Here is a 25,482-nt window from a genome sequence, read left to right on the forward strand (position 1 = left end):
TCATTAGTGTCTAGTATATGTTTGTCTTTCTAAAGTACATAAAGTGCATTCGGTGATTTTTATGATAAGTAAAATTTTTCAATAAAGAAGTTCCATTAAATTTTGTGTGCGGAATGAAATTTCTGCTGCTAAAACGTTCTGAATGTTTGAAAAGGCCTTCAGTGATAATTGTTTGATACGAGCAAGTGTTTTTCATTAGTACAAATTATTCGAAAATGGTCGAGAACGCGTTGACGACGAACGGCGTCCAGGAAATAAAGGAATTGGTGCTTAAAAATCGAGGATTATATTATTCGTAAAAAGAGTCCGGAATTATGAGCCGGCAACTTTTGGTTTTTGCACCACGATAATGCACCGTCGCATACTCTATTGATTCTTCGTGAGTTTTTCTCTAAATTTTCAATCAATATCGTGCTACCTCATCTGATTTAGCCAAGGGTGATTACTTTGAGGGAGATGACTTAGATTTTGAAGAATAAATAAACAATTTTAAATTATTGAGAGAAAATAATTTTAACCTGAAAACACATGCAGAAAAATTAAGCAATCTTCATGCTAATTTTTTGTTCAATTATTTTGAGTTGCGTCCTTTGATATATATAGTTCTATAGACATATGTAATACTGTGTATTTATAATTTTGGTTGATGGTTTTAACTAGATCGAAAGGCTTCCTCCGAAATGTAGATCGCCTGTTTCATTTGTAATGTTTTAATGAAATGTTAATTATAAGCGTTTCCAACATTCAAGCAAATATGTATTGCCGAAACTACACATGTGTTCTAGCGCCCCCTGGTGGCGCCATCTATATGTCGACTGGTGCGTTAGAATCTGCTATCTTTATCGATTCTCCAGTGAAAATTTCATGACATTTCGTAGATTGGAAGTGAAGTTATTGCGTTTTAAGTGTCAGTATGTTTGTGTTATCGGTGCGAAAATGAGCTTCGAACAAAGAGCCAACATTAAATTTTGTTTAAAATTGGTAAAACTTTTACCGAAACGTTTCAATTGATGAAACAAGTTTGTGGTGATGATTGCCTATTCCGTAGCAGAGTGCACGAGTGGTTTCAATGTTTTCAAAGTGGTCGTGAGGACGTAAATGACGATCAACAATCAAAATCCGTGATCATCGGAAATTCCATTCACATTGTTAGTGAGTCAGAATCAGCCGAAATCATCACTGGCATTCATGAAAATGGAATTGAATATCTCCAAAACATCGATTTATTGCATTTTTACCGATTATTTGGGCTTACGAAAGGTGTGTGCACGGTTTGTTCGGCACAAATTAACTAACGACCAAAAATTGCTCAGAATCCAACATTCTATTCGACGCTTGTGACCGATTATTTGACCAAAAATCACATTTTAACCATTAACAACTCCCCGTATTCACCTGATGCCGTGTCGCCGTGCGACTTCTTCCTTTTAGGAAAAATGCATTTGCCCATGAAAGGAAAACGTTACGCAGACGTAGAGGCCATTCAAAAGGCTTGCACCGGCATACTGGCGGCCAAGCGGCCAACGAGCTAAAACACTTCGACATGCTTTTGGACCGTGCAAAAAACCATATTGAAGAAGAAAGAGACTATTTCGAATAAAATAAATTGATTTTGCCAAAAAAACCATTTGTTTTGTTTTTTTTTTCAGTCCTGTTTACTTTGGAACGCACCTTGTATTAAGGAATTAAACTTAACTGTAAAATATTTTAAAGTCTCGGTTTGAAATAAATTGAAGAAATAAATTCGTATACAATTTTTTTCATCTCCCTATAATGTCGAATGAATTTCGAGCGAATATAATTTTATGTTCGAATATATTGCTTCCAAAAAATAATAATTTATAGTGCAAAAATAAACTTCTATTAGCATATGGTGCCTTTTTGGAGTATTAAATTATGTTTCCATTTTCATTATCGGCTACACAACATATTTTCCACTGAAAATGCACAAAACACCAAAAGTGTGTGCTTATTATACATTCAAGTAAATGACAACGGAAAGTTCGAATTAATTTTTCTATAAATTTTACAAATGGAAATATATATATAGCAAGTATAACAAATAAAATTATACATATAACAACTCTTGCACTGTGTTTGTGTGTGTGCGTGCCTCATAAGCCCTTCTGAATATTTCACTTGTACTTCCCCGTATAACTGTACTTGCAATCAAGTCAGCGATACGGTTGGTTAATTTGACAAGCAAATAAATTGTCTGAGTAATTTCGGCCTCTATAACACACGCACACACACTCACATACCATACACATATTTGCATTCGCAAGTTCCTTCCATAAATTTAGTGCGTTGTGTACAAGGGGAATGAGCCACTAATTTTCGTGACTGTGATTTCAGAATTTGTCTTTAATTGAAAATGTAATTTTAACTTGTCAATTATTTGCTAATATTGGAGCTCAGTCCCAGATGGGCACAACAACGTAAAACACACATACACACACACCTATATAGATGGCAAATTTACAAACTATTTTCATGTAAATATTAATGTCAAAGGAGAAATTGTGTGTGTGAGTGTGCGTAAATGAGGCTTTTCGGTACGATAGTTGAATTGAGTTTGCATTATAGAGCAGATTTATATAGATTGAGCAAAGTATGCAACTCAATCTCGCCTGCGCTTGCATCCGCCCACACACATATACACACTTAGTCGTATATGTTCTCGGAATTTATGGACTCTGTTTTCTCGTTCGTAGAATTAAATGTACATGTCCATGTTCAATCATTGCAACGGACGCATGCAACTTACGCAATTCGTTGCCCAGTGCAGCAAGCACTTGATCCTAATCAAGTTTGGACATAAACAAAATGTGAAAATAAATCCATCAATTGACAAAGTAAAACACAGGCACAGGGTGGTTACCGCACACCACAGTCAAAGTTGATAATTCATAAGTCTAGAATTTAAATATCAGGAATTTTTTATTTGCAATACTCTTCAGCTTGTTTACGCCTAAAGAGATCACACTTCATGTGAATTCTTAAGCTTCATGGTACCATCTAAAATACCTGTATTAAGAACTCTGATGAGTGAGAAGTCTCTTGCTATCGAAATTTTTTGTAGATTTGATTCATGTTCAAAATCCAACAATTCCAAATCTTGAAAAATACCCGTGAAAAGAGGATCGACACACACCACCACTATGTCGCTTTTAAAGCAGCTTTTGGCACCACCCAAAGCAGCTGCCTTTATGCCGCCATGTCTGAATTTGATATCTTCGCAAAAGTAATACAGTTAAGTAAACTGCCGTTGAGACGTCGAGCTGTTCGATACCAAACGAGGTGTCAGACAAAGCGACTCCATATCGTGCGACTTCTTCAATCTACTCCTGAAAAAATTCGAGCTGCAGATCGGAATAGAGAAGAATCTCGTACGAAAGTGCTGGCACCCGCGCTGTTAGTTCTGCTTTCTATAGGTTGGACAAAGATGTGAAGCAATTGGACATTTTAAAACCAGGATTAAGACCAACAATAACGTCAGCTTCGTAGTCCACCACAGAAGATGTGAAGCAATTGGGTCTGGACAAGATACACAACGAAATTAAAAGTCAGCGGCTATGCTGGCTAGGTCATGTCGTTCGAATGGATAAAAAACATTCCAGCTGTGAGATGCAGAGGATGAGGAAGACCTCCACTCCGTTGGAAAGTCCAGGTGGGGAAGGACCCGGTTATATTTGGGGCGCCAAACAGTGAAAAGGAAGAACGTCTGGGGCGCTTTTGTAAACTCGTCTATAACTGCGTAAGCGGTGTCTACGCCAATAAAAAAGAAAAAAGTTAGCGACGTACTTTGAAAGAGAGAGACATTGAAGAGGTGAGATAGAAAGAGGAAATGACACTTAAAGAGACAGGGAGAGTGAGATATAGATCTATCTACTCTTAGACTTGTTCAAAGAATATCTTTGTTTTTCGCAAATAGAGAGAGAGAGAGAGAGGATAGATAGACTTGCTTATTGTCTTGCTCTCAAAATTTCTTGGCCACTTTATCTCATTTAATTACTTAAAAATTGTATGATACCCATTTTGGTTGGTTTGCTTTCGATAATACCACTTCAAAGGACTACTACTACTTTCCAAATTTTTCGTTCTCGAGGCATTTGGAATGTAAGTCCTCAGTAATAAGAACTATATCTATAGGGGATGCTAAGGATTTGCGTAATTACTAATGTTTATAAGCAGTACTCCGTAATGTTAAAAAAACTCACCAAATATTCCACGGTATGCGTCTGAGTCAACTTTTGAGCGAATAAAAGCAAAGAAAGTTGGTAAAAGCTAAGTGAACCATATGTCACGAAATTACCTTGGTTGCTTGCATAAGCTCGAGCCAATGCCGTTCGCTAATAGCCGGATTCTGTAGTTCGGTGATGGCGCGCAATGAAGCCATCAACTCTTTGAGTATGTCCACGATGTATGTGTATGGCGCCCAATCGCGTATACATTTGTCCAGAGTGCGTAGATCACGCGTAAACTTCTTACACTCGGTTTCCAATTCATCGGTATCTATGCTGTGCCACGGTGTAGCATGCCACTCCACAATAGAGGCTTCAATCACATGCACATAGTCCCACAATTGCTATGAGCAGAGACAAGAAGTTAAGTGGGTCTAAATACCTTCTAAAGTATGCGTGTACACCCACCTTTATGCGCCTCAGTTCGGCGCTGCACAGCTGTAGTGTTGTTGGATCCGCAGCATCGATGCCGAGGAGTACCGAATAGCGCAGGTATCGGCGATGAAGTGAAGCAAGGTGGTCTAAACGAGCACAAACAGCATCGCAGTGCTCATAAACCTTGTCGCAGGGAACGGAAAAGAACTGCAAATAAGAATGGACATACATATGATAATCTATTTAAAAAATCGACGATTTGTGTGCCGAGCTTTCCCTCGGTTGCCTATTTCTGCGGCACCGAAAACAATTGACTTAAGTATATTAAGAGCTTGGAGGACACACCTAAGCTGATTTCATAGAGATGAAGTAAAATGAGCTTCACGAAGTATTCGATTTGAGGTATCACGGTTCTAAATTAAGATGAATACCACTTCAAAGAAATTGGCTTTGAGGAGACTTACTTATTACTATCGAAAACTTACAGAAGCAAGATCTTTTGTTCTATAGATCTTGATAAGCTTGTTAGAGTTTTCGAAGATTTGCCCTTAAATTTAGGAAGGGAGAGATGTTCACTGTAATGGTTGAACCATGCGATGGCGGAACTGACTTCAGTTTAGAATTGAGGAAAACTGCAAAGGGGAATACTAATATAATAAAGCTAGGAAAAGATTTCCAGTATCCGAGTAAGGAAAGTTTGGAGAGTGTTCATTTTCGTCGAAACTTTTGTTGGAAGTTCAATTTGGAGCACTTCCAATCGACATTTGAAAACCATATAAAGATGAGTACCAAGTTCGGTGGGTTAAAGAATAAAATAACAACATTGTTAGATCTTACTCACCGGCAAGCGCGGAAATTGTTTGGCGTAATTTTGTACGCGACACATGAATATGACAATCATGGAATTAACACGCTCCTTCTGATAACTTTGGGCCTGCTCCAGCGCTTCCGAACGCGCAGCCGCTACATCCTTCAGATGCTTCCATTGTAACGGCAAATGATCGATATTTCTCAGCAACTGTTGATCAAACTCCACATTATAAGACTTCAGCAAAGCCATAATGTCCTTGAGAGGCTTAAACATGTTGTCCGCATAGGCGACGTGCTTCTGGATTTGTGCCATAACAGCGAGTACGCGTAGCAAGCGGCGAAAGTGTCTCAAGCCAACGGGCAGCTGGAGAATCGCCAGACCATGACTGATGAAGTTGGTGAGCTCCTGGTGTAGAGAAAATGAAAAGTGTATATAAAAAGAGGTTCACGATGCAATGGCGCTTACATTCAAGGTGCGTTCCACGTACTGCAGCAGCCAGCGTTTGTGGAGGTGTGACCATTTGCAGACGTGGTTTAGTAGCGCATACTTCAGTGGATTTAGGTCGATGCTAAGCCAACCATTAATGCGCTGTTGTCCTGCTAGTTGCTCAACGGCCTCGTGATGCTCATTGTAGCGGTCAATCTGGCAAAAGAATTATTAAGAATTTTTACAGTATTTAGATATATACATTTATGTAACTAAGTCTATATAGCAGCACATAAATTAGTTAACGAATTCATTTTGGCAGTCGCCTTTAACCAAAGCCCTCTGAACGCAGCTGCGTTTGCGTCAACCGCAATTGAAGCAGAGAAAATCCAATATATGGAATACAGAATAAATATATCGTGAAAATGTGCTGTGTGACACAGTTGCTTTGGCTGCTGCTCGATTCATTAAGGCAATAAAATGCCAGCTCGACTGGTCAATTCCGTTACTGTTTGGTTACACACATGCAAGTGTGACCATATGTGTAATACTAGGGTAGTCGCATCGATAAAGCTTTTTATTGTGCTTAGTAATATTTAGAATTTCATCATGGAAAGATATACGCAAGAATAACGTTTACAAATTATTCAATTTTGTTATCAACATGATTGTTCTCCAATTGCAACTTTACGTGCGCTTATGCCATTTTGTGGTCGAATAATCGTCGACCTGTGCTCGCTATTCGTTAAATTGTTGAAAATTTCGAGCGAACATTTTCTTTACATAATGTCCAAGTCCCAATGAACAAAAAACTTTGCTCGAAGTAATGAAAATTTTTGAATGTCCTCCAAGAAAGTCATTTAACACCATTAAACGGCATTATTTGAAGTCATTCCTGTCTTTGGCAATAAGTCAGACTCTCTTCAAACTTTAGAAGTCAATATTGAAAATGCTATTCCTGACATACGACTTGATTTAGTGGAAAAAGTACTCAAAATTTGGGTTCATAGAATTCCTTCAAAAGAATTCTTGAAGACCACTTGAATGATGCTATAAACAGAACTTAATAATAAGAATTTCTTTAACAATTGCTTTTGTAGACAACGCTTACGCGGTTATAGCCGATATAAATAACAGCAGCGCGCCAGTCGTTTCTTTGTTTGCTATTTGGCGCCAATTCGAGATACCAAGTACAGCCAGGTTCTTCTCCACTTGTTCTCTCCAAGGGTTGAAGGTCTCCTTTTTCCTCTGCTTCCCCGGTGGGTACTGAAATGAAGACCATCAAAGCTGGAGTGTTCTCTTTCGGCCCCAGCCGCTGTTTCCTGATTCGTTGAACGATGTCAATGTTGGCGTGTATCTCGTAAAGTTCATCATTCATCGATAATTATTGATTTTTTTTAAGTATGGGTGACGACAGGCCTGGCATAAAACTGGCTCTTTTCTGTTGTTACCGTTGTAACCACATGCAATCTCTGTTTACTCCTAATAGGGTAGGTAGTGTAAGTAAAGGCACGTTGAATAGAGTTTCTAGCTATTGGTGGACAATCTCAGTTCGAGAAAACTGCGCAGTTTCAGGATGCCGTAATTCTAGACTCTGGAGTGAGGTAATTATGTTTGTACAACATATTATATCATTGGAATTCATATTGGTTGGCTATCGTCAACGAGCTGAGTTCGAGAAAGCCGTTGGTCTCAATTCTGGTCTTGCAAAGATGTTAATTTTGGACCATTGTATCAAAGGAAGTCTTACTGTATTTTTAAGAGTAGGTTCGGTCGAATTATCATTATTGAATATTCAATCAGAAGCAGATGAATATTTTCATTGTATTACTATTAGAATGAAAGAGTTTGTTTCCGTTTCGAATCCCATGTAGTTCATATTTTTCAACTGCCTTTTTTACCAATTTTGCAATTGCTAAATGATAACGGTCAAATAGTCTGTGATCAAAACATTCCCTCAAATACCTAAGAGCCTGCACATCGGAAGCCAACGAATTCCCTCTATAATAAAATATTTTACGTTTTTGCACTTAATGCATATCGCCCTAATGGAAGCGCCTACCAAACTCATCCAATTGACTATATGAGGAATGGACGCTTCATTTGGGTATTTTAATTTAATGCGCACGCAGCTAATACATTTTGCAATCACACACTCGACAGCAATGACCGTTGGTTATAAATGTGGTGCACATACACATACATACATACACACATATTATTGGCGAATGCAATAACTAAGCTTAGCAAATAAATGAGAAAAGCTGCCGGGTTGATAGCGGGGAAAATATGCATGCCGGTTATGTAATGATGTATGTGTGCGTGTGTGTTTGTTGCTTGAATCCAAATGCCTTTTGGTAATCGCTGCGTGGTTTTAGTGCGCATACTAATGCGGTTCCGGCTCGGTTGCGATATGGGCCTACACTGAGCAGCAGCTGGCCTCAGCAGCAACTCGAAATTGGCCAACTCATCACCTCTTGAGAAATTAGCCAACTAAAATTGCATGCATTATGAACAGCTGAGTCAATACCCGCACCGATTGCCAGTCATAAATTAGGTGGCAAACAGTTGCTCTTTGTGGAGCGTAGTGCTTTTGGTCACCACTTTGAGCGGCTCCTGTGGTGCCTATCAACTTTTCGATATTTCTTGGGCTTTTTTTGTTTCCTTTTTCTTATGGTAAATGCAATTTTTTGCGTTATAGTTGTTATAATAAATAAACTTCACGCATATTTTGTACTGTAATTTGTTATTTAGACACGCTCAAATATATTGTACAACCCTGTGCGGGGGTTTCTGTGGCCTACGAAGAGATTTTCTGCGCAAGGTGTTCGAATTGACTTTGCTGATGAGGAGGATGTGTCATTTCGCTATAACATAAAGATAAATTAGAAAGAAAATTAAATAATTCTTCTGTCAGAAATTCGGTCTTTTTAAACCACCATACTATAATACGAGTGAACTGCAACAGATCAAGATCTTCTACTATTGCTTCACGGCGAGGACATCGAATTGTGAACGAGTTGGGTCTCCGTTATCCTCTTGCGTTCTAGTGCTGGACCTCTGAACTTCCTGTGAGCTTAGCAGGCGCTGGTCAACAACTCACTCTACAACACACTCCTGTGTGACTACGAGATCCTTCCGGCTAATGTAGAAAAGTTTGTCGGACTATGAAAAAGTTGTATAGAACTTTTGGAAGACTCAAGGTTGAGGTCTCGGTAGTAATATCTTTGACTGTTTCAACCTAAGTCGGATTCGATATCAGATTTCTTCTTCTTCTTTATTGGCACCGCTTACACGGTTACAGCCGAGTTTAAAGCAGCAAGCCAGTTGTTCTTTCTTTTTACTGTTTGGCGCCAATTAGAGATTTAAAGTGTAGTCGGGTTCTGGTCCACCTGGTCTTTCCAACGGAGTTTCCCCGGCGGGTACTACGTCGACCATAAATCTTCCGCACATCTTCCTCTCGAAAACTCCTCAGACCGACTCATCAGATGTTGTCATCGTCCATGCCTCTCCGTAGTCCGAAGTTGCACCTGTTGGCAACAGTTATTCTGCATTGGATTTCGTTCGACTGGTTCCAAGATAGACGAAAGCATCTACGCCTTCGAAGTTATGACTGTCAACAGTGACGTGGGAGCCAAGTCGCGAGTGTGACGACTGTTTGTTTGATGACAGGAGATATTTCGTCTTGCCCTCGTTCAATACCAGTGGATGATGAAGCCATGTGTAGAAGTTCACGCTAGTGAGGAAAGTTCCTGAGCGCTATTGACTTGCGCTCAAGCATCTCACGACATTTGGTCTTAGACCAAGTATCCTGTGCTAAAGTGAGAAGGCGAAACATCCCCTCTCCAGGGTTGTGCGCTGAGTTTGGGATCCGCCACGTGAAAAAACACGACCGATGAAAAAAAAAAAATCAATCCAGATACAGATGTTTTAGAGTCAATATTTAGGAAAATCAAAATGAACCGGCGTTCTCAGCTGTTCAAGTGGAATCCATTTTTGGTTCGATCGTTTAACTTAACCTAATCTAAATATTACTTTACTTTGTTTGTCCGTGTCTTCCAATAGTTTTTCCAAGTCCTCGGATTCAACACCAATTTGTATTAGGTACAGTCACCTCTTGCCAAACACTTCAACAACTATTGAAAAATTCAACTCAAAATTATTTTAGTGTTACAAAATTGCAATGATCTTGGGCTACGAATATTTGAAAGCAGCATTCTTCATCTTAAATATGCTCATTTCGATTTCTTTCGGTCTACCAAATTTTTTATCATCATCTATTGGCAGCATTCGGTATTGATTGAGATCCAGAAATAACTTAAGGGTTCGTACCATTGCTTGGCTAACTAGGAGAGTCATTTTCAGAAGTTCTGAGTGCTCGGTTGAGTGGTTCTTATGCATCCTCCTTATAGTCCGGACTTGTTCCAGACTATGGTGAAATATGTGGTTGGTGAAGAACTTGTCTCAAAAGAAATGAGAAATCTTTTCACCAATATGTATTGACTATCAACAAAACTACATTGCGAATATCAGCAGAATCAGCGACAAAATCAACCGGTTTCAGGTCCAATTGTGAATCAAAATTACAATCAAGGTCGCCGTACAGGGCAGGAAAATTACACTTTATGTATTACATGGGTTTCTGGTGCCATGTCAACCAACCAACTTTTATGTCTTTACGAATAACAACTGGTTTAATTCTAAACACAAAACTGCAATAGAAATTAGAGGAAATTCCGTTACTTTAAGCTTTCAGACGGTACTGAGGTTTTTAACTTATCAAAATGTCATCCGAAGTAAAGTTGTCAGCAAGTTATAATTAATTTGGTTACATACGAGTGTGTATGCCAATTTACGACTTCAAGTAAGTTCTACTGCAGATGTACGAGTAGTTATGTTATTTTTGGAATTTGCAGGAACTCATATTGATTATCAGCGTTCGTTAAGTCACACCCAGATGACCCATTACATTTGATAAATGCTCGGCCAATTTACAGTAATGGGCCACAAGATGACAAGTGACAGGGATGCCATCTACACAAAATGCTGGCATATTCGAGTAGCTGTTTGTTTGTATTAGTATTAGTCTTTGAACTAAACCAAAGAAAAGCATAAGAAGGGACGATGAATGATGTGTTGTGGTTATGAGAGTTCATAGCTGCTTTTGACCCTCAAGTCAATGGTGTTGGTGTGTATGTGTATGTGTGCGTGAATGCTTATAGGCTAGTATGCATATAAACGAATTTTGGGGATAATTGGAAAATTGGTTAACATCACTCTTGGTTGATTATGCTGATGTGCTAAACATAATCGCTTCAGTTATTTTAAGGATCGCCGGCGGCTTAAAAATTATACTAAAAATTATATACAAACTTATATTTATGTGCGGCATATTTTTGCAGTAATGGTGTGTGTTAAAGCTGTGTAATTTCTGGAAGTTATATTGTGTGGAAGTAATGCTGTTAGTCTGGAAATATAATTTTTGATATTTATAATGCTTTACTCGAAGACGTCCAATCGCTATAACTATACAATATAAACTGTTTCTTTCAGACACCAAATTTTAGACTACTTAATTGAGGGGCAAAGTCCTTTCGGCGTTTTAAAAATATACCTACAATACCATTACCATAGTTTCTAAAAGTAGCAAAGCGCAATCTGATCAACTAAGGTGTCGGACCCGGACATAACATCTGATGCCTCGTGAAGTGCATATACGAATGTTTTAACAAATGGAAAGTCAAAAACGTTACATATTTTAGATAATATACTGCTTCTTCGAAACCCACAGCATTTCTCAGTTGAAAAATTTTTCATTCGAAAAGAGCTAAGTGAGTTCAAAAACAGTTGTAGATGTCCAAAGCTAATTTGATATCCCCGCAAAACTAATATGGCTGTGTAAACTGACGTTGAACAATACAAAAATTTCCGTGAGGATCGGAAAGGAACTCTCCGAGCCATTCCATAGGCCAAATGAGGTTTAAGACAAGGCGACTCTCTATCGAGCGAATTCTTCAAAGAACCGAACAAAGATGAAATGGGAACGAGGGTAAGCTGAAATATCTCCTGTCATCAAAGAAACAGTCGTCGCACAAGCAAGTCAATGTTGACAGTCATTACTTCAAAGTCGTAGATAATTTCGTCTATTTCCGGCATTAACATCAACAATCAACAACACCGTCAGCTGCGAAATCCAACACAGAATAACTCATGCCAACAGGTGGTACTTCGGACGACCAAAGACCAAATTCTACAAGTCACTTATCATCCCTGTCCTGTTTGATGGTGCAGAGGCATGGACGATGTCGACATTTCATGAGTCGGCCTTACGAGTTTTCGATGTCGATGGAACGATGAGCTGTTCGAGATATATAGTACGACACATTGACATAGTTCAGCGAATTAAGAGACAGCGGTTACGCTGGCTAGATCATGTCGTCCTATACGGATGAAAACACTCCAGCACTAAAAGACGCAAACACTGAAACACTGATCGACGCAAAACCTGCCGGGTGAAGCAAAAGAAGAGGAAGGTGGAGAAGGACCTGCTGACCATTTGGCGCCAAACAGTGAGAAGGAACTCGACTTTAACCGCGTAAGCGATGTCTACGCCAATAAAAAAGAAGAAGAAAAATGATTCCAAGTTATATAGAATGAGGAATATTACAGTTCCTGATACTTCGAAAACTTTGAGGAATTCAAGGTTAAGATAAGTCCAAAATATATTCCTAACTATACAAATGCTTTCTATCGCAAAATAAGATAAAGTTTCGGGCTTTTGAAAGTTCATCTCTTGGATAAGCATATACAAGGGTTTCCACTTAAGCAGTTAAGATATTTAAAAAGTGTTCACAATTTTCATCAACGTTTTCAAGCTCTCTTCAATGGAAAATATCCCTCGGCAATACAAACAATTTTACCGCACATTACTTCAATAAAGAATGAGAAAATATTGAACGTGATTTGTTACTTTTATCTCTTAAATAATGTGAGGTTATCAAGCTGCAGAAGTTATGTTACATCAAAAACAGCCAATTTGCCATTGATGACAGCCCATTGCATACAAGTACTGTTACTGGAGAACAAAAACACTACACACAAAGCATGCTGACATGCCAAGAATAATAGGGGTTAAAAGCCTTTGTGCACCAATCTTGTGAGTAGACAATCTTGGTTATTTCTATTCTTCATAATGTCTAGTGCGCCACGAAAGCTTCATCGTCCTAGACATATATACATATATAAATGTGTAATAGTGACTCACCTGCATTTTGAATGCCTCCATGATGGCGTAACCTTTACCAGCGACAGCTTCCTTTTCGCGTGCGCCTTGTAAGGTGGCTTGTAGCACCTGCTCTCGCTGCTGTTCCCACAGAAAGGCGTATGCGTTGAATTGCGCCGCGAAGAGTCGCGCATCGCGTATGGTTGTTGTGAGTGCAGTGTGTATGTTGGCGTTCAGCAGACGCAGTTCGTCGGCAGAGATGTCTACGGACAAAAGTAAAGCAGTTAATAAGCATGTCTAGCCAAGGAGCGCGATGTGCGCAAAGCTGAGCTGAGTCTTGGTTACACTTGCACGAAATATAAATCTATGTACAAGTATATGTCTTGAACCGAATTTGTCTAAAAAAGACAACTTTTTTTTGAAATTGAATCCATAAATTCATTTACTTTTCTTTTAGTTTTGCTCACTGATGTTGGGGTTTCGATCTCAGAAAGACAAAATATATTCCCAAATAATTTTTAGGAATGCTTCCGCTTTCGTTGGTCCAGTTTCAGCCCGGGACCATTCCGTTTACGTAGATCTGTTAGAAGGAAAGAAAGAGTTTTGTTGGCTTTGACAACGGAAATTTCACCCGAGCAATTATTGCAAAAAAAGATTGATGCTCTTTATTGCGCCGCTATGAGGGCTTTACAAAAATTAAGAGGCTTTCTTTTTCTGATAAATTTGTAAGCTCTATTTGCATGTTCATGTGAACTATCAAATTTACCTAGACCCAAGTGTCATGGTATAAAATCAATTTTGTGGTAAGTTTGAGGTTATGAAGATCAGGGGAAACTTTTACTCCATCAATTAGTCTTATAAATCCATCAACACTCAAGTATCATGACATCTGGTCACCTAATATAATTTTGAGGTTATTAAGTTTGGCTAAAGCTCTACGACATCTTTGTTAATTTCGCATTCTTAACTTTATTTAGATATCAATATGAAGTATGAATACCGAGACAGACCACAACAACTTTGCCAACCAAGCTCAAACTTGAGACGTTAGTATCGGTTTCAGATATGAAATTCATAGTTCTTTCACCTGTTTGGTCTCCGTTACCCTGCTGCGATCGTCCCGCTTTCGACGCTAGTTCCTGCAGCTGTAGACGCTTCGCCACAGCCACCTCATGAAACGTTGACAAACTCGCATTTCGTGTCTGTTGCTGTTTTCGGTCCTCTTCCGTGCGTCGCCCTTGTTGCAGTCTCGCGAAGCTTCGCAAGTTTTCTGCTTGCAACACGTAATCATTATTACTGCATTCAACGGTGTCTACCACAGCGCTATCGTCATCATTTAAATTATTGTTGCTGTTGTTGCCATTATGTGCAACTACGTCCTCGGCGCTGCCATCGTCGTCGTCATCTTCATTGTCATCAGACAGCGTCTTGTCGTCAACAATTCGCCGCGGCATGCAACCGTGGCTAGTCTGGTGTATGTCCTCCAGCAGCTGCTCGACAATTTGCTGAAAATTATTTTCTACACTCACGTTGAATGATGGCACGAAGCGTATTTCCGTATTTGTATGCCACACATCCGACGCCGTCTCTGCCACCGACGACTGCGTCTCGGTCTCAGCCGGCAGCAACTCTAATTTCACCTCAAACAGTGGCATTGCGGTTGCCGCCGACACGGCAGACGGCCTGTTGAGGTGTTGGTGCGCCATTATAGCGGCACTGCTGTTGCTGCCACTACTACTGATTGCAGACATTACTCTCGTAGTTGTTGTTGCTGCTGTTGTTATTGTTGTAGGCGTTGCTGCCACTGGCGGTGCAGGTTTTGTCGGCAACGGTGTTTGCGGGCGTGGCGACAACAACGATCGCTGTTTGCCAACGGCTGCCGCAACTGGTTGTTTATGAGACGCGTACAGTGCCTCTGCCCCTGCACCTGCGCCACCCGCAACGCCAGCGTCAGCGGCGTCATCATCATCAGCGCCAACCTGCGCAGGTGTGCTGGCGGTTGACGTGTTTGCTGCCGTGTAGTGTGTTGTTGGCGGTGTTGTTGTTGTTGCTCGAGTTGACAACTCTTCATTTTCGTTGGCGGTGTTCACCATTCGGTTGTGAAAATACGCCAAACTGTGCGAAAGAAAAAGGGGCGAGCAGGCGGTCGACCGCCGCGTGCGACGGAGCGTATGAGTGATGTGCAAATTAAATTGAGTGCATATTGAGTGAGTTGCACGCAAGCGTTGCAAACAAACATTGTGGCGGCGGCGGCGGCGGCAGGCGCTGTGGCATGTTGGCAAAAACTCGCGGCATTAAATGTGAAAACATTAAAGTGTGTTAAAATAAAATAAAAGCACCGCCCGACATACATCAGCGCTTGCCGTGTGCTGGCGAACGGTGGGTGCAGTTGGAGGTGGTGTTGGGGGTGTTGTGGCAAATGAAATATGCCAACAGCGTGCAATAGAATAGCGGCTGTGCGGGTGTGGCTGCAGGCTTGCATGTCGTTGCGCTGCTTTGGCATTCGCATATTTGGGTTTTTGCGGCCAACCATTTTGAATGCGGGTGTTTGTGCAAGGACATTTGCAACTTTTTGTTGAACTTGTTAAATTTATAACAACGGGAGGCAGTACTGTAATAAAGCGAAATAATGTGGCCGGTGATTGAAGAGCGCTTTTCGCTGCTTCAACTGAAATGAGTACGTTGAAGTCCCCAAGCGATTTAATAGCTTGATGGCTGTTTGATTATGCAATAAAAAATAAGAAAAATGTGTAAATTTATTAAATTTAATTTTTTAATTAAATAATTGTGCGTTTGGTCTTTTAGCGGTTCTACTTTTTATTTCTGGGAGTTTATAAAATTGTTTATTGGAAAGGAAAAGTTGTGATTATACATATATATTAATCGAAAGACTTAAATATTTACTTTAATTCAGTCAAGTAAAGATTTAACCTTTTACGCTTTATATTTTTCAAATTTCTCCAATAATTCTGTTTCAATGTATTACCATATATAGTACTAATTTTTGCATCCTGAAGAGGGTATATTAAGTTTGCCATGAAGTATATAACACCCAGGAGGAAACGACGGAAAGCTCTTATAGCATATATCGTATATCCTTTTAATATGTTTGAATCATGTATATACGGTAGTATTATGATAACCCGTGCCGATTTGAATCGAACTTGGTAAATCTGTCCTTAATTACTATGCCAACTATGAAGGCGATCTAACAACCAGTTTGTTTGCAGCAGCTGCTTAAGTCGGTGCATCTCAGTAGTGTGTTGCGATTTTTACAATGAATACATTTATCGAACAAAGAAATAGTCTTAACTTTTGTATTTCTAATCACATTTCGTGTGAGAAACAGTTGTGAATATTGGAAAAGGCATACGGTGATTCAGTTTAGTTATAAAAACACAAGCCTACGAGTCGCATCACCTTCGACCTCTTCAAATGATGAAAATATTCAAAAAGTGAAAGATATAGTACTTGAAAATCGCCAAGCAAGTGTTAGAGAGATGGAAAGAGGGCTCGACCGATTGCTTTTTTTCAAAAAGAGTGCCGTAAAAATGGGTTTGTTTGGACATGCTTGATCGTGCGAATTCCGTTCTCACATTCATGGAGAGCATTATAACTGCCGATGAAACATGGGTTTATGAGTTTGACAGGCGAAACGAAAAACAAACACGCCAAAGCCGCTCCAAAATCAACGTGATGCTCATGTTTTGTTTCGATATTCATGGTTTTGTGCATAACGAATTTATTTCGGAGGTACAGACAGTCAATAAGGTGTTCTGTTTGGCCATATCGAGTCGTTTGCGTGAGAACATCCGTCGAAAACGGCCGGAATTGTGGAAGAACAATTCATGGTTGTTACACCATGATAATGCAATGATAATCGAGCCAATTATGACCGAATTAAAAGCCAAAAACGCAATGATTACCATCTATCAACCACCATATTCACCGTATGCACCAGATTTGGCTCCGTGTGATTTTTTCTGTTTCCCCAAACTGAAATTGCCGCGCCGTTCGAAGAGATAAAACAAAATTCGTTGAAGAAGCTGAAGGCCTTTCCAAAAAGTGCTTATTAAAAGTGTTTCGAACTGGAAAAATCGTTGGTGTACTACGTCTGGAGGGGATTACTTTGAAGGCGCAAAAAAAAAAAATAAATATTCATGAATAGTTAAATATTTTGCGTTAAGTACATAGTTTTCGTTCGTTGAACATGTCAATTTGATTTACCCAGTTTTAATAAAAATACATATTTAATAGGTGATGCAAAAATTCAAATAAGGGATAAAATCTTCTTTCTAAAATCAAGTTTCAGTACTGTTATTTTACAACATTCGTCAAGTGAATTAACTACAAGTATAAATGAAAGTGAAAATCGCAGTATTCGCGAGTGCATTGGGAATAAGCTTTGTGAGAGGTGAATCATTTGACTTGGATGTGGTGATATCATAAAAAATTATTATCCATATGATCATGATAGCTTTGCTTAGCTTTAGAATTGTTTCAACTATTTGTTGTAATGTGGTAATAATAATCTTGATGGAACATGATGTGATGTGATTTATTATCACGTGATATCGGTGATTATATTGGAGATGTGATTTGAATTACCATTAAGTGACTTGTTGTCATTAAGAGATTTAATGTAATGATGTGATTTAATATCACATGATTATGATGATAATCTTAGTGATGCGACTTGAATTAACATGGTGACGTATCTTTGCGCAGACTAATGCTGCGATGTGATACGATGCTGATAATTTGATTAAATAATAATTAATAGATATTGTGACTTGACGACATGATGAGGTAGATCAGACACATGAGTGCTGATATCACGTAATCTAACATGATGTGATATGGTAGTCACGACGTTTAGATGTTGGTATTATGATTTGTTATTATGATTATATCTGTACGATGTGACTTAATAGTCATGTCGTTGAAATGATTATGTGATATCAGATGATAACTTATTATTACTGTGAAAAAATGCAAGGAAACCCCATGAAGTTGATGTGATACAATAGAACAAGAAGTCAAAGTGCAAATTGACAACGATTATATCACGGTGTGACGTGTCAAAATTTGAAGCATGCGACATATTTGATCACCTGACTTTAATAGCCATGCGCACTTCCTGACTAATTAGTGACTCCACGCCGGCTAAATACTTGTTGTAGCTGCGTCGTTGAGCAGTGGGGAACTTGCGTAAGAACTACAAAAACAATTGCCAAGTAGAAGAGCAAAACTTCCAGACACACACACAACAAAAACAAAACTCACCTCCTGTATGCATTGGTCGTCATGCCCTTCAAAGTCGCCGCGCTGCTGGTCATAATCGAAAAATAAACAGAAATTGGCAATCAACAGTCGATTCAATAGACGCCGTGTCTCGTCGCATTGCACGCGCCGTTGCCGTAACCGTTCCTGCTGCTGTTGTGTGTCTAATAGGTTACGCCCGTAGGCGCAACGTTGGTAGAGTGGCTCCCGACTCCAGCGGCGTATACTTTGTATGATGGCCAGTAGATTGTGCTGGGTTTGCTTGAGGCGATTATAGAGTCGTTTGGAACGCTCATAGATTTCATGCATCAATGCCGTATCTGTGTGGAAAGCAAATTTGAAGGGAGTGAATCGTGAATCGCTGAAATGTGATATCGGAATTTAGTAGGAGCGTGAGGAGTAGAGTTTTCCACTGATTGATAGTTGTCTGTCTGTATGTGTGCAAGTGCAATTTGTTGTTTGCCGAATACAGCTAGCTTTATTGAGGTTCCTAATTTAGATTATGCGCTTTTTAGTCTTTGTTTTAAGGGCTTAATGTAGTGTTTTGTTTCTAATGAATTGCTTGATGGGAAGAAATATTTATGTTTTCTATATGGTCAGAAATTGTGGGACTAACGAACAATTATAAGAATTTGTTGATCTTTAAGCTGCATGATGTTTTTGAACCACAGCAAGTGGTAATATTTATTTAGTCGCGTTTGTCCGGTGGAAATAAAGTTTGGAAAGTGATTTTGCGAAATACGTTCTGGAGATTTGATGAAAGATTGACTTCTGTATTATCTGCGTCTAGAGCAAGGCACCAGGGAAACAATGGAGAGTCTTTTGTGCTCTTGTTCCGCATTGGCAAGACTACGCTGTTAGCAAATGGGGTCCCCTCAGTTTGATACATTTGAGGCGGTATCGATAGTGAGGCGTTGGACTAAAGGATGACTACTCCTCATGGACCTAGTAAGTAAACTCCAACTGGTATCGCAAAAGGAACAAAATTAGTCTATGCAAGGCTGATTGGTCTACCAGATTAACCTAACCTAATGGAAATGGTATGTGTAAAATTTGGTTTTGATCTTTCAAACATTGTATCTAGAGAAATATTTTCGTCGGATTTTGATGTTATGAGATTTATACAATATTACTAGATAATTTCAAACTTTTCATCAAAGTCTTCTCTTTATACATCGTTTCATACTAAATTGAATTCCATTCAGAATCTTCACCGAATTACCCTTTGAAACGATTATCTAACCAAATTTTTTTACTGTCGCTTTTGCCGTGCATCACTTACCATACGTGCGCCATGTGAGCGTAGCGCATGCCACTTCCACACGTTCGTCAATTGTATTCACTTCATGGCGAATCAGTTGCAACTCGGCAGCGCTACCAATAATGCCGCCAACACAAGCGTCATCAGTGGACAAACCACGAATACCATTGTAGAATTCGCAGATTTTGATGAGTTTCACTTTGCGTTGCCAAAACTCGTCTCTTTCGGCGTACAAATCCAGCAAATTGCTCGCCAACGCATTCGGTCCTTGTTGCTGTGTTAACGATGCATTTGTAGCGGCTGACAATGACGCAGTTACCGCTGCTGCCAACTCCATGCTGTCGCTATCTTCAAATCCCCCAGCCGCTGACTCCGCCTCCCGCAATGTCGCTGATTGATTTTCAAGCTCGTGTTGAGCCTGAGTGGTTGCCATAACGCCGGCAGCCTCAAACGTTGATAGATTGTTGACGCTAATGTCGTTGCTGCCGCGCCGCACCCCGCTCACCTGCTGCATTGCCAGCAAATGCTTGACCTCTTGCAAAAGTCCAAATAAATCCGATGAGAAATTCATTTGCAGTGATTTTGCCTTTGCACTCGATTTCGGTGCGTCTTTGATGCTGCTGCGGTTTTGTTTGTTATCATTGCTGTTGTTGTTGTTGTTGTTGTTACTAACACTCCTGTCAGTTTTGTTGTTGCGGCTATTGTGATTGCGCGAATGTGCCAACGCTGCGGTGATTGCACTGCGAAAATTTGCGCCAAAGGTGTAATTTCCACTAGCGCCGCTCAAATGACCGCTGCCGTCGCTGCTGTTGCTTTGGCTGTTGCTGTTGTTGTCGCCGAGGGACATCACACGTGCATCAAGTCCGTCGGCTATCCTCTTGCATATGGTCTGCTGCCAATTGTGCCAGATTTTCAACTGCAAATTGCTAAGCTTTGTTGTCAAAATATCACGTCGCGTATTTAGTCGTCGGTAGGCATTTACTGAGTTAACGGTCCCTTCATCGGCAACACCTTCTTCATGCCAAGTTTCGTTGTATTCCATGTTGTTGCTGTTGCTAATGGTTTCCTTGCTTCCGGTTGAAATGTCGGCGTTAAAGAGTCTACGAAGAATTTGGTGTTAATCGTTTGTGAATAAAGCTAAAAAAGATTGTTGAAATAACGAAAGGAGGATCTAGTGCAAGCCTAAGACTGATATCAATGCCTTTGTTGTTTCGTTGATTTATGTCTTAATACATTTTCCAAATTATTGCATGAGCTTTTAGGAGGGTTACTAAGTTTTGGCAGACATTATGCTTGATTAAAATCACGATTTATATTTCCTGATTGAAAATATTAACAAATTATTGGGTGTGTGACTTCGCTAATGTTGAGAGGTACACCTAATTGTAGGCAACGTCTATTAATATTAATTTAGCACTGCTGTGATTAGAAATAGGAGGACCCTTTATGGAGTCTACTTTATTACGAACAGAAATATCACAAAGCATTCAGTGAAGATAATGAAGTCATCGAAAACTTGCTGGTCAAAGAGAGCCTAACCTCGCTATCAATAGCATCGAGTGTCTTTGTGATAAGACTGGTATGGGTGCCAGGTCACAGCGGAATCGCAGAAAATTGTAAAGCTGATGAGCTAACAAAAAAAGGTACCCTAGAACCGCTATCGATAGAATGGAAGCGGGTCGGTGCTCTTATGTTCTACTACCAGATAGCTGGGGTTTGTGGCCAAGATCTAACGAAAGAGACTTAGTGATCTCTTTGCCCTCAATAAGGCTAGCCTCTCAATTGTTTATAAGCTTTTAATATGCCATTGTTCTATAGGCGTTCACGCAGTAAGGCTGGGAATCCTACTAGACAACAGCTGCAGAAGCTGTATGGTAAAAACAACTCAATACATCTCAACACATTCTTCTTGACTGTTCCGCGTTTGAGAGGTCAAGCCCTAAACATTTGGGAGCGCATACTTTCGGACATCCCACCAAACTGGTGGGAATGCAGAAGACGTAAAAGTGAAGCTTGACAACTTAGCTGAGAACCCTTACTAGCGAGGAGACCGCCTAACAATCTCGCCATTCGTAAGAATAAATAAAGAGCCGAAACCGAAAAAAATCAAAATTCACTGAATGTCATCCCAGCCGAGGCTTAAAATAAGTGTATAGAAAATTAGCATAAACAGAATGCTTAAAGGGAGCCTATTTTGCAGGCTAAATTTGATCAGAAAGCACACCTCCAAATCACTGTACGATGAAAGTCGACATATGAATCGCTTCAAGGTCTTAAAATTCTTCATGCGGTTGATGGAGGACATCAAAGAACACATAAAGAAAATGATGAAAAGTTGGTCGGGATTCCCTTTGAAAGATCGGTAAACAAGACAACTAGTATGACCTTCCACATTTCTGTCCTTGCTGTAAATGTAAATATATCATATGTACTAACGCAGGTCTATAAGTAAACTCTACAACAGCTTTGCGCAGTTTACCGTTATAACCTTTAACGTGCTGATAGTGAACGCTATTGAAACTCACAGCAGCTGAAAATACGCGTGAGCAAGTAAGTAGTTGCCTACTCAGTTGATGCGAATGAGTGCAAATTCCAATCGATTGCATCAACCCATTGAGCTTCAGCAAGTTATATTTTCAGATACGTATACGAATATGTATGTATGTATAGTAGCTATAGCTGTGCTGAGTACTCACATTGTCTTCATAAAATTATGCAGTTCACGCGATGTCAGGGCGTCTATGCGTTGCATATGCTGTTCCAACCACATTAGAGCGCCGGCGATGGGTGGAAATCCCCACTGAATCGGTATGGCAGACACACCACGAAATTCAAATTCTAACAGCACTTTATGCGCTGATGCCTCCAGCTGCTGCAACTCTTCGTCGTAGATATGAAGAAGATGTGACTCAATGACACGAAGTTCCGGTAGAATTGTGCCTCGCTGTAGGATGCCACTGCCAAGCATTACCGTTAGCTGGGAAGTACACAAACATATCAGGGAACGGGTGTAAATGTGGGCAAAAAAGAGGAAGAGAGAGGGAGAAATAGTGAAATGGCAAATAATTTGAACATTAAAGTCAGACACACCTTAGTTAATTGCTCCCAGTTTTGGCAATCCTTGTACGCCTGCACGAATATCGTTGCCAACTTCTGTTCCAGCGCGTGTATATGTACGAAGAAGTTACGTAACTGTCGCTTAAAGTGCGTCCAATTGCTGCTGCTCGGCAATTGCGTATCCAACTGTGCTGCACCGAATTCGGTTAGAGTCCATTGCTCAAAGTGCTCCTTGAATTGTGTGTGCACCTGTGTCGAGAGGTATATCATGTTTCATTCACTGTGAGAGTGTGAGTGCACTGCATCGACTTTACTTTTTCTGTCCATGGTGTGATCAGAATTAATGTTAGAAATGAAAGTGGCTTATTGGTGATGGCTGCCGGAAGCCGACCCAAGTTTCAGTCGAAGAAACTCGGAGTCTTACAGAGCGGACGGAAAAAAAGTCAATAATTTCCTACAATAATTCTCCAAATATTAGGGTAATGAATCTTGCAATTCCTTCCCTATCTAATACCGTTAATTATTTTTCTGCAACGTGCTTTTATTTCAGCCAAGATAGACTAATTTCTGTGATAGGCCGTGTCTGGTAGTGAACGAGGGCAAGTTGAAATATTTTACGGGTCATCAAACAAACAATCGCCGATAGTCATAATTTCGAAGTCGTAGATAACTTTGTCTCGAAATCTAAGACAGAACAACTCTTGTCAACAAATGAGAGGTAAAGTCCTCTCTCGATAAAGTGCAGAGGCATGGAAGATTACAATACCTGATGAGTCGGCGTTATGAGTTTTCGAGAGAAAGGTTTTGCGGAAGATTTATGGTTCTTTGCAAATTGGCAACGGCGAATACCGCAGTCGATGGAACAATGAGCTGTACGAGATATACGACGACATAGTTCAGCGAATTAAAAGGACATTGACATGCAGTTCAAATGAAAAACACTAAGAAAGATTCAACGTAGGCCAGGGGAATGGAAAGAGCTCAACTCCGTTGGAAATATCAGGTGGAGAAGGACCGGTAAGCGAAGTTTACGCCAATAAAGAAGAAAAGGGAATGACTAGAGTCTCTCATCTTTGGTATGTGTTGAAAGTGAGCGACGAAGCTCAGCCAATATAGATAATATTTCTGCGGTCCGTTCGTTTAAGGACTATCCTTTTAAAAATCTTTAAATCATAATATTACCTTAAAGACCTAAGTATATGAAATGTTATGGATAGTTCTGACAGAGGTGGAAAGGCCTTTCTGTAACAGCAAACAAAGCGTGCATCTTAAGATAAGTCGGATAATGTTAAGCTCAAACGCCTTATAGAATTATTATCAAACAGCGATCAGAGTGAAAGTTATAGAATGGAATGAGAAACTAACCGGACACGCAAATGCTTATAAGCTCTTTGGTTATTAAACTTACACAGATATTGTAGAGGCATATTACGTAAGAATTGTGGTAAGAATAGATAAACTATAACTCACCTGTCTTACACGCTCGTTCAGTTGTTTGCCACGCAGACCACCAAATTCTATTTTCTCGAGATTTTGAAACGACACGGCAGCCTCAAATAGTGTGCGCATATCGCACAACTGCGCCAAAAACCGGTCCAGTGTGCAACCAAAAACATCGTCGGGCGAGAAACGCCAGATCTCATAAGCTTCCGTGCTGTTGTCAGAAGAAGCTGAAGCGGCCATACGGGATGTGCTGGGTATGGCGGGCAATAACTGCTGATTACTGGAATATTTCTCCTTGTACTCCAACAGACGAGACCTGAAATGAGGAAAGAGTACACTTACCGCTCACCTTCAAATTCAGCAACTAATAGCCTACTTAAGCTGCTCCATAACCTCCATCGATTTGGTTATCTTGGACAACCCCTCATCAGCATCGCCTTGAAAGAGCAATGGGAAATCCAAATCCTCGCTGGCGCGCCGCACCAACAACTGACAAACGCAACGCAGCAGCACCGTCATACGTCGCGTACTGCGGTAGTATCGCGCATGGGTCCAAATAAGATGCAGCACATGCACGAGGGGATTCACCAATTCGCCGGCGGCGTGAAAATTGACAGCGTTAAAAGCGGCCGTCTGACGTAGTAACGGCTGCAGCCACAACGTGTTGTCCTCGGCCTCATGCCAGGCGCATACCAAGCGCTTGAAGACCCTCACGAATGGCTCGTAGTAGGGTGAATCGATGCTCTGCAGTATGTGTGTGAGTGTTTTGTGTGTCGGTGTGCGTAATTGTTCGTAAATATTTTGCAAATTTTGCTTGCGGTTAGACCAGTAGGCGATTTCGTGCGCGGGGAGCGTCACAAGCACTACACTCTTGATTGGCTGGTTGGTGCTTCTTGCCTGAACAGCACTGTGGCACTCGGATCTTTCGATAATTATATCGTGCATCTGTGTTGTCCAGTTAATGTACATCTCCTCGAGCGATGTGCGAAACTTCGGCTCGATGGCTGGTGCAAGATTACTATGAATGTAATGAAATGTGCAGAAGGGTCAGCAATCAACTTTAGGGCGAAATTGAATTAATTAAGGAAAAAGAAAAAAACGCATTTCTTCGTTGTCTGATTTAAATTTTGTTCTCTAAGTAAGGCCTCCACCTGAAAGAATTAACGGACTGACAAATTCAGTCCTGTACTTCTATCTACGCAACATGCAAAACAGGAAGACTCCCGGTTAGCCACAGTATATGTAGTAAAAATATGAGCTCATTAGCATAAGACAAGACTTGTCTCATGCGAACAGTTTTTCATCGACAACAAATCGAGTCATTAAACTTTCCCAACTGCGATTCAAATATGGTAAGTAG

General features: G+C 40.2%; 1 protein-coding gene across 1 annotated transcript in view; it reads right to left on the reverse strand.

The window, feature by feature from the left end:
• The window catches only part of LOC126762248 (dynein beta chain, ciliary), a 51,028-nt gene that overhangs the window by 17,171 nt on the left and 8,375 nt on the right, over nt 1-25,482 (reverse strand). Inside the window, exons 4-17 of the mRNA XM_050478858.1 lie at nt 24,499-25,140; nt 24,150-24,438; nt 22,713-22,928; nt 22,319-22,599; nt 19,644-20,722; nt 18,365-18,681; nt 18,193-18,296; nt 14,166-15,193; nt 13,121-13,341; nt 5,896-6,072; nt 5,461-5,835; nt 4,653-4,826; nt 4,316-4,588; nt 4,221-4,250 (exon numbers count right to left, since the gene is read on the reverse strand). Of these exons, the coding sequence (XP_050334815.1) occupies nt 4,221-4,250; nt 4,316-4,588; nt 4,653-4,826; nt 5,461-5,835; nt 5,896-6,072; nt 13,121-13,341; nt 14,166-15,193; nt 18,193-18,296; nt 18,365-18,681; nt 19,644-20,722; nt 22,319-22,599; nt 22,713-22,928; nt 24,150-24,438; nt 24,499-25,140 (5,206 nt within the window). The remainder of the gene's footprint in view (nt 1-4,220; nt 4,251-4,315; nt 4,589-4,652; nt 4,827-5,460; nt 5,836-5,895; nt 6,073-13,120; nt 13,342-14,165; nt 15,194-18,192; nt 18,297-18,364; nt 18,682-19,643; nt 20,723-22,318; nt 22,600-22,712; nt 22,929-24,149; nt 24,439-24,498; nt 25,141-25,482) is intronic.

Source organism: Bactrocera neohumeralis, chromosome 2 (genome assembly GCF_024586455.1).
Source record: "Bactrocera neohumeralis isolate Rockhampton chromosome 2, APGP_CSIRO_Bneo_wtdbg2-racon-allhic-juicebox.fasta_v2, whole genome shotgun sequence".
NCBI classification, from domain to species: domain Eukaryota; kingdom Metazoa; phylum Arthropoda; class Insecta; order Diptera; family Tephritidae; genus Bactrocera; species Bactrocera neohumeralis.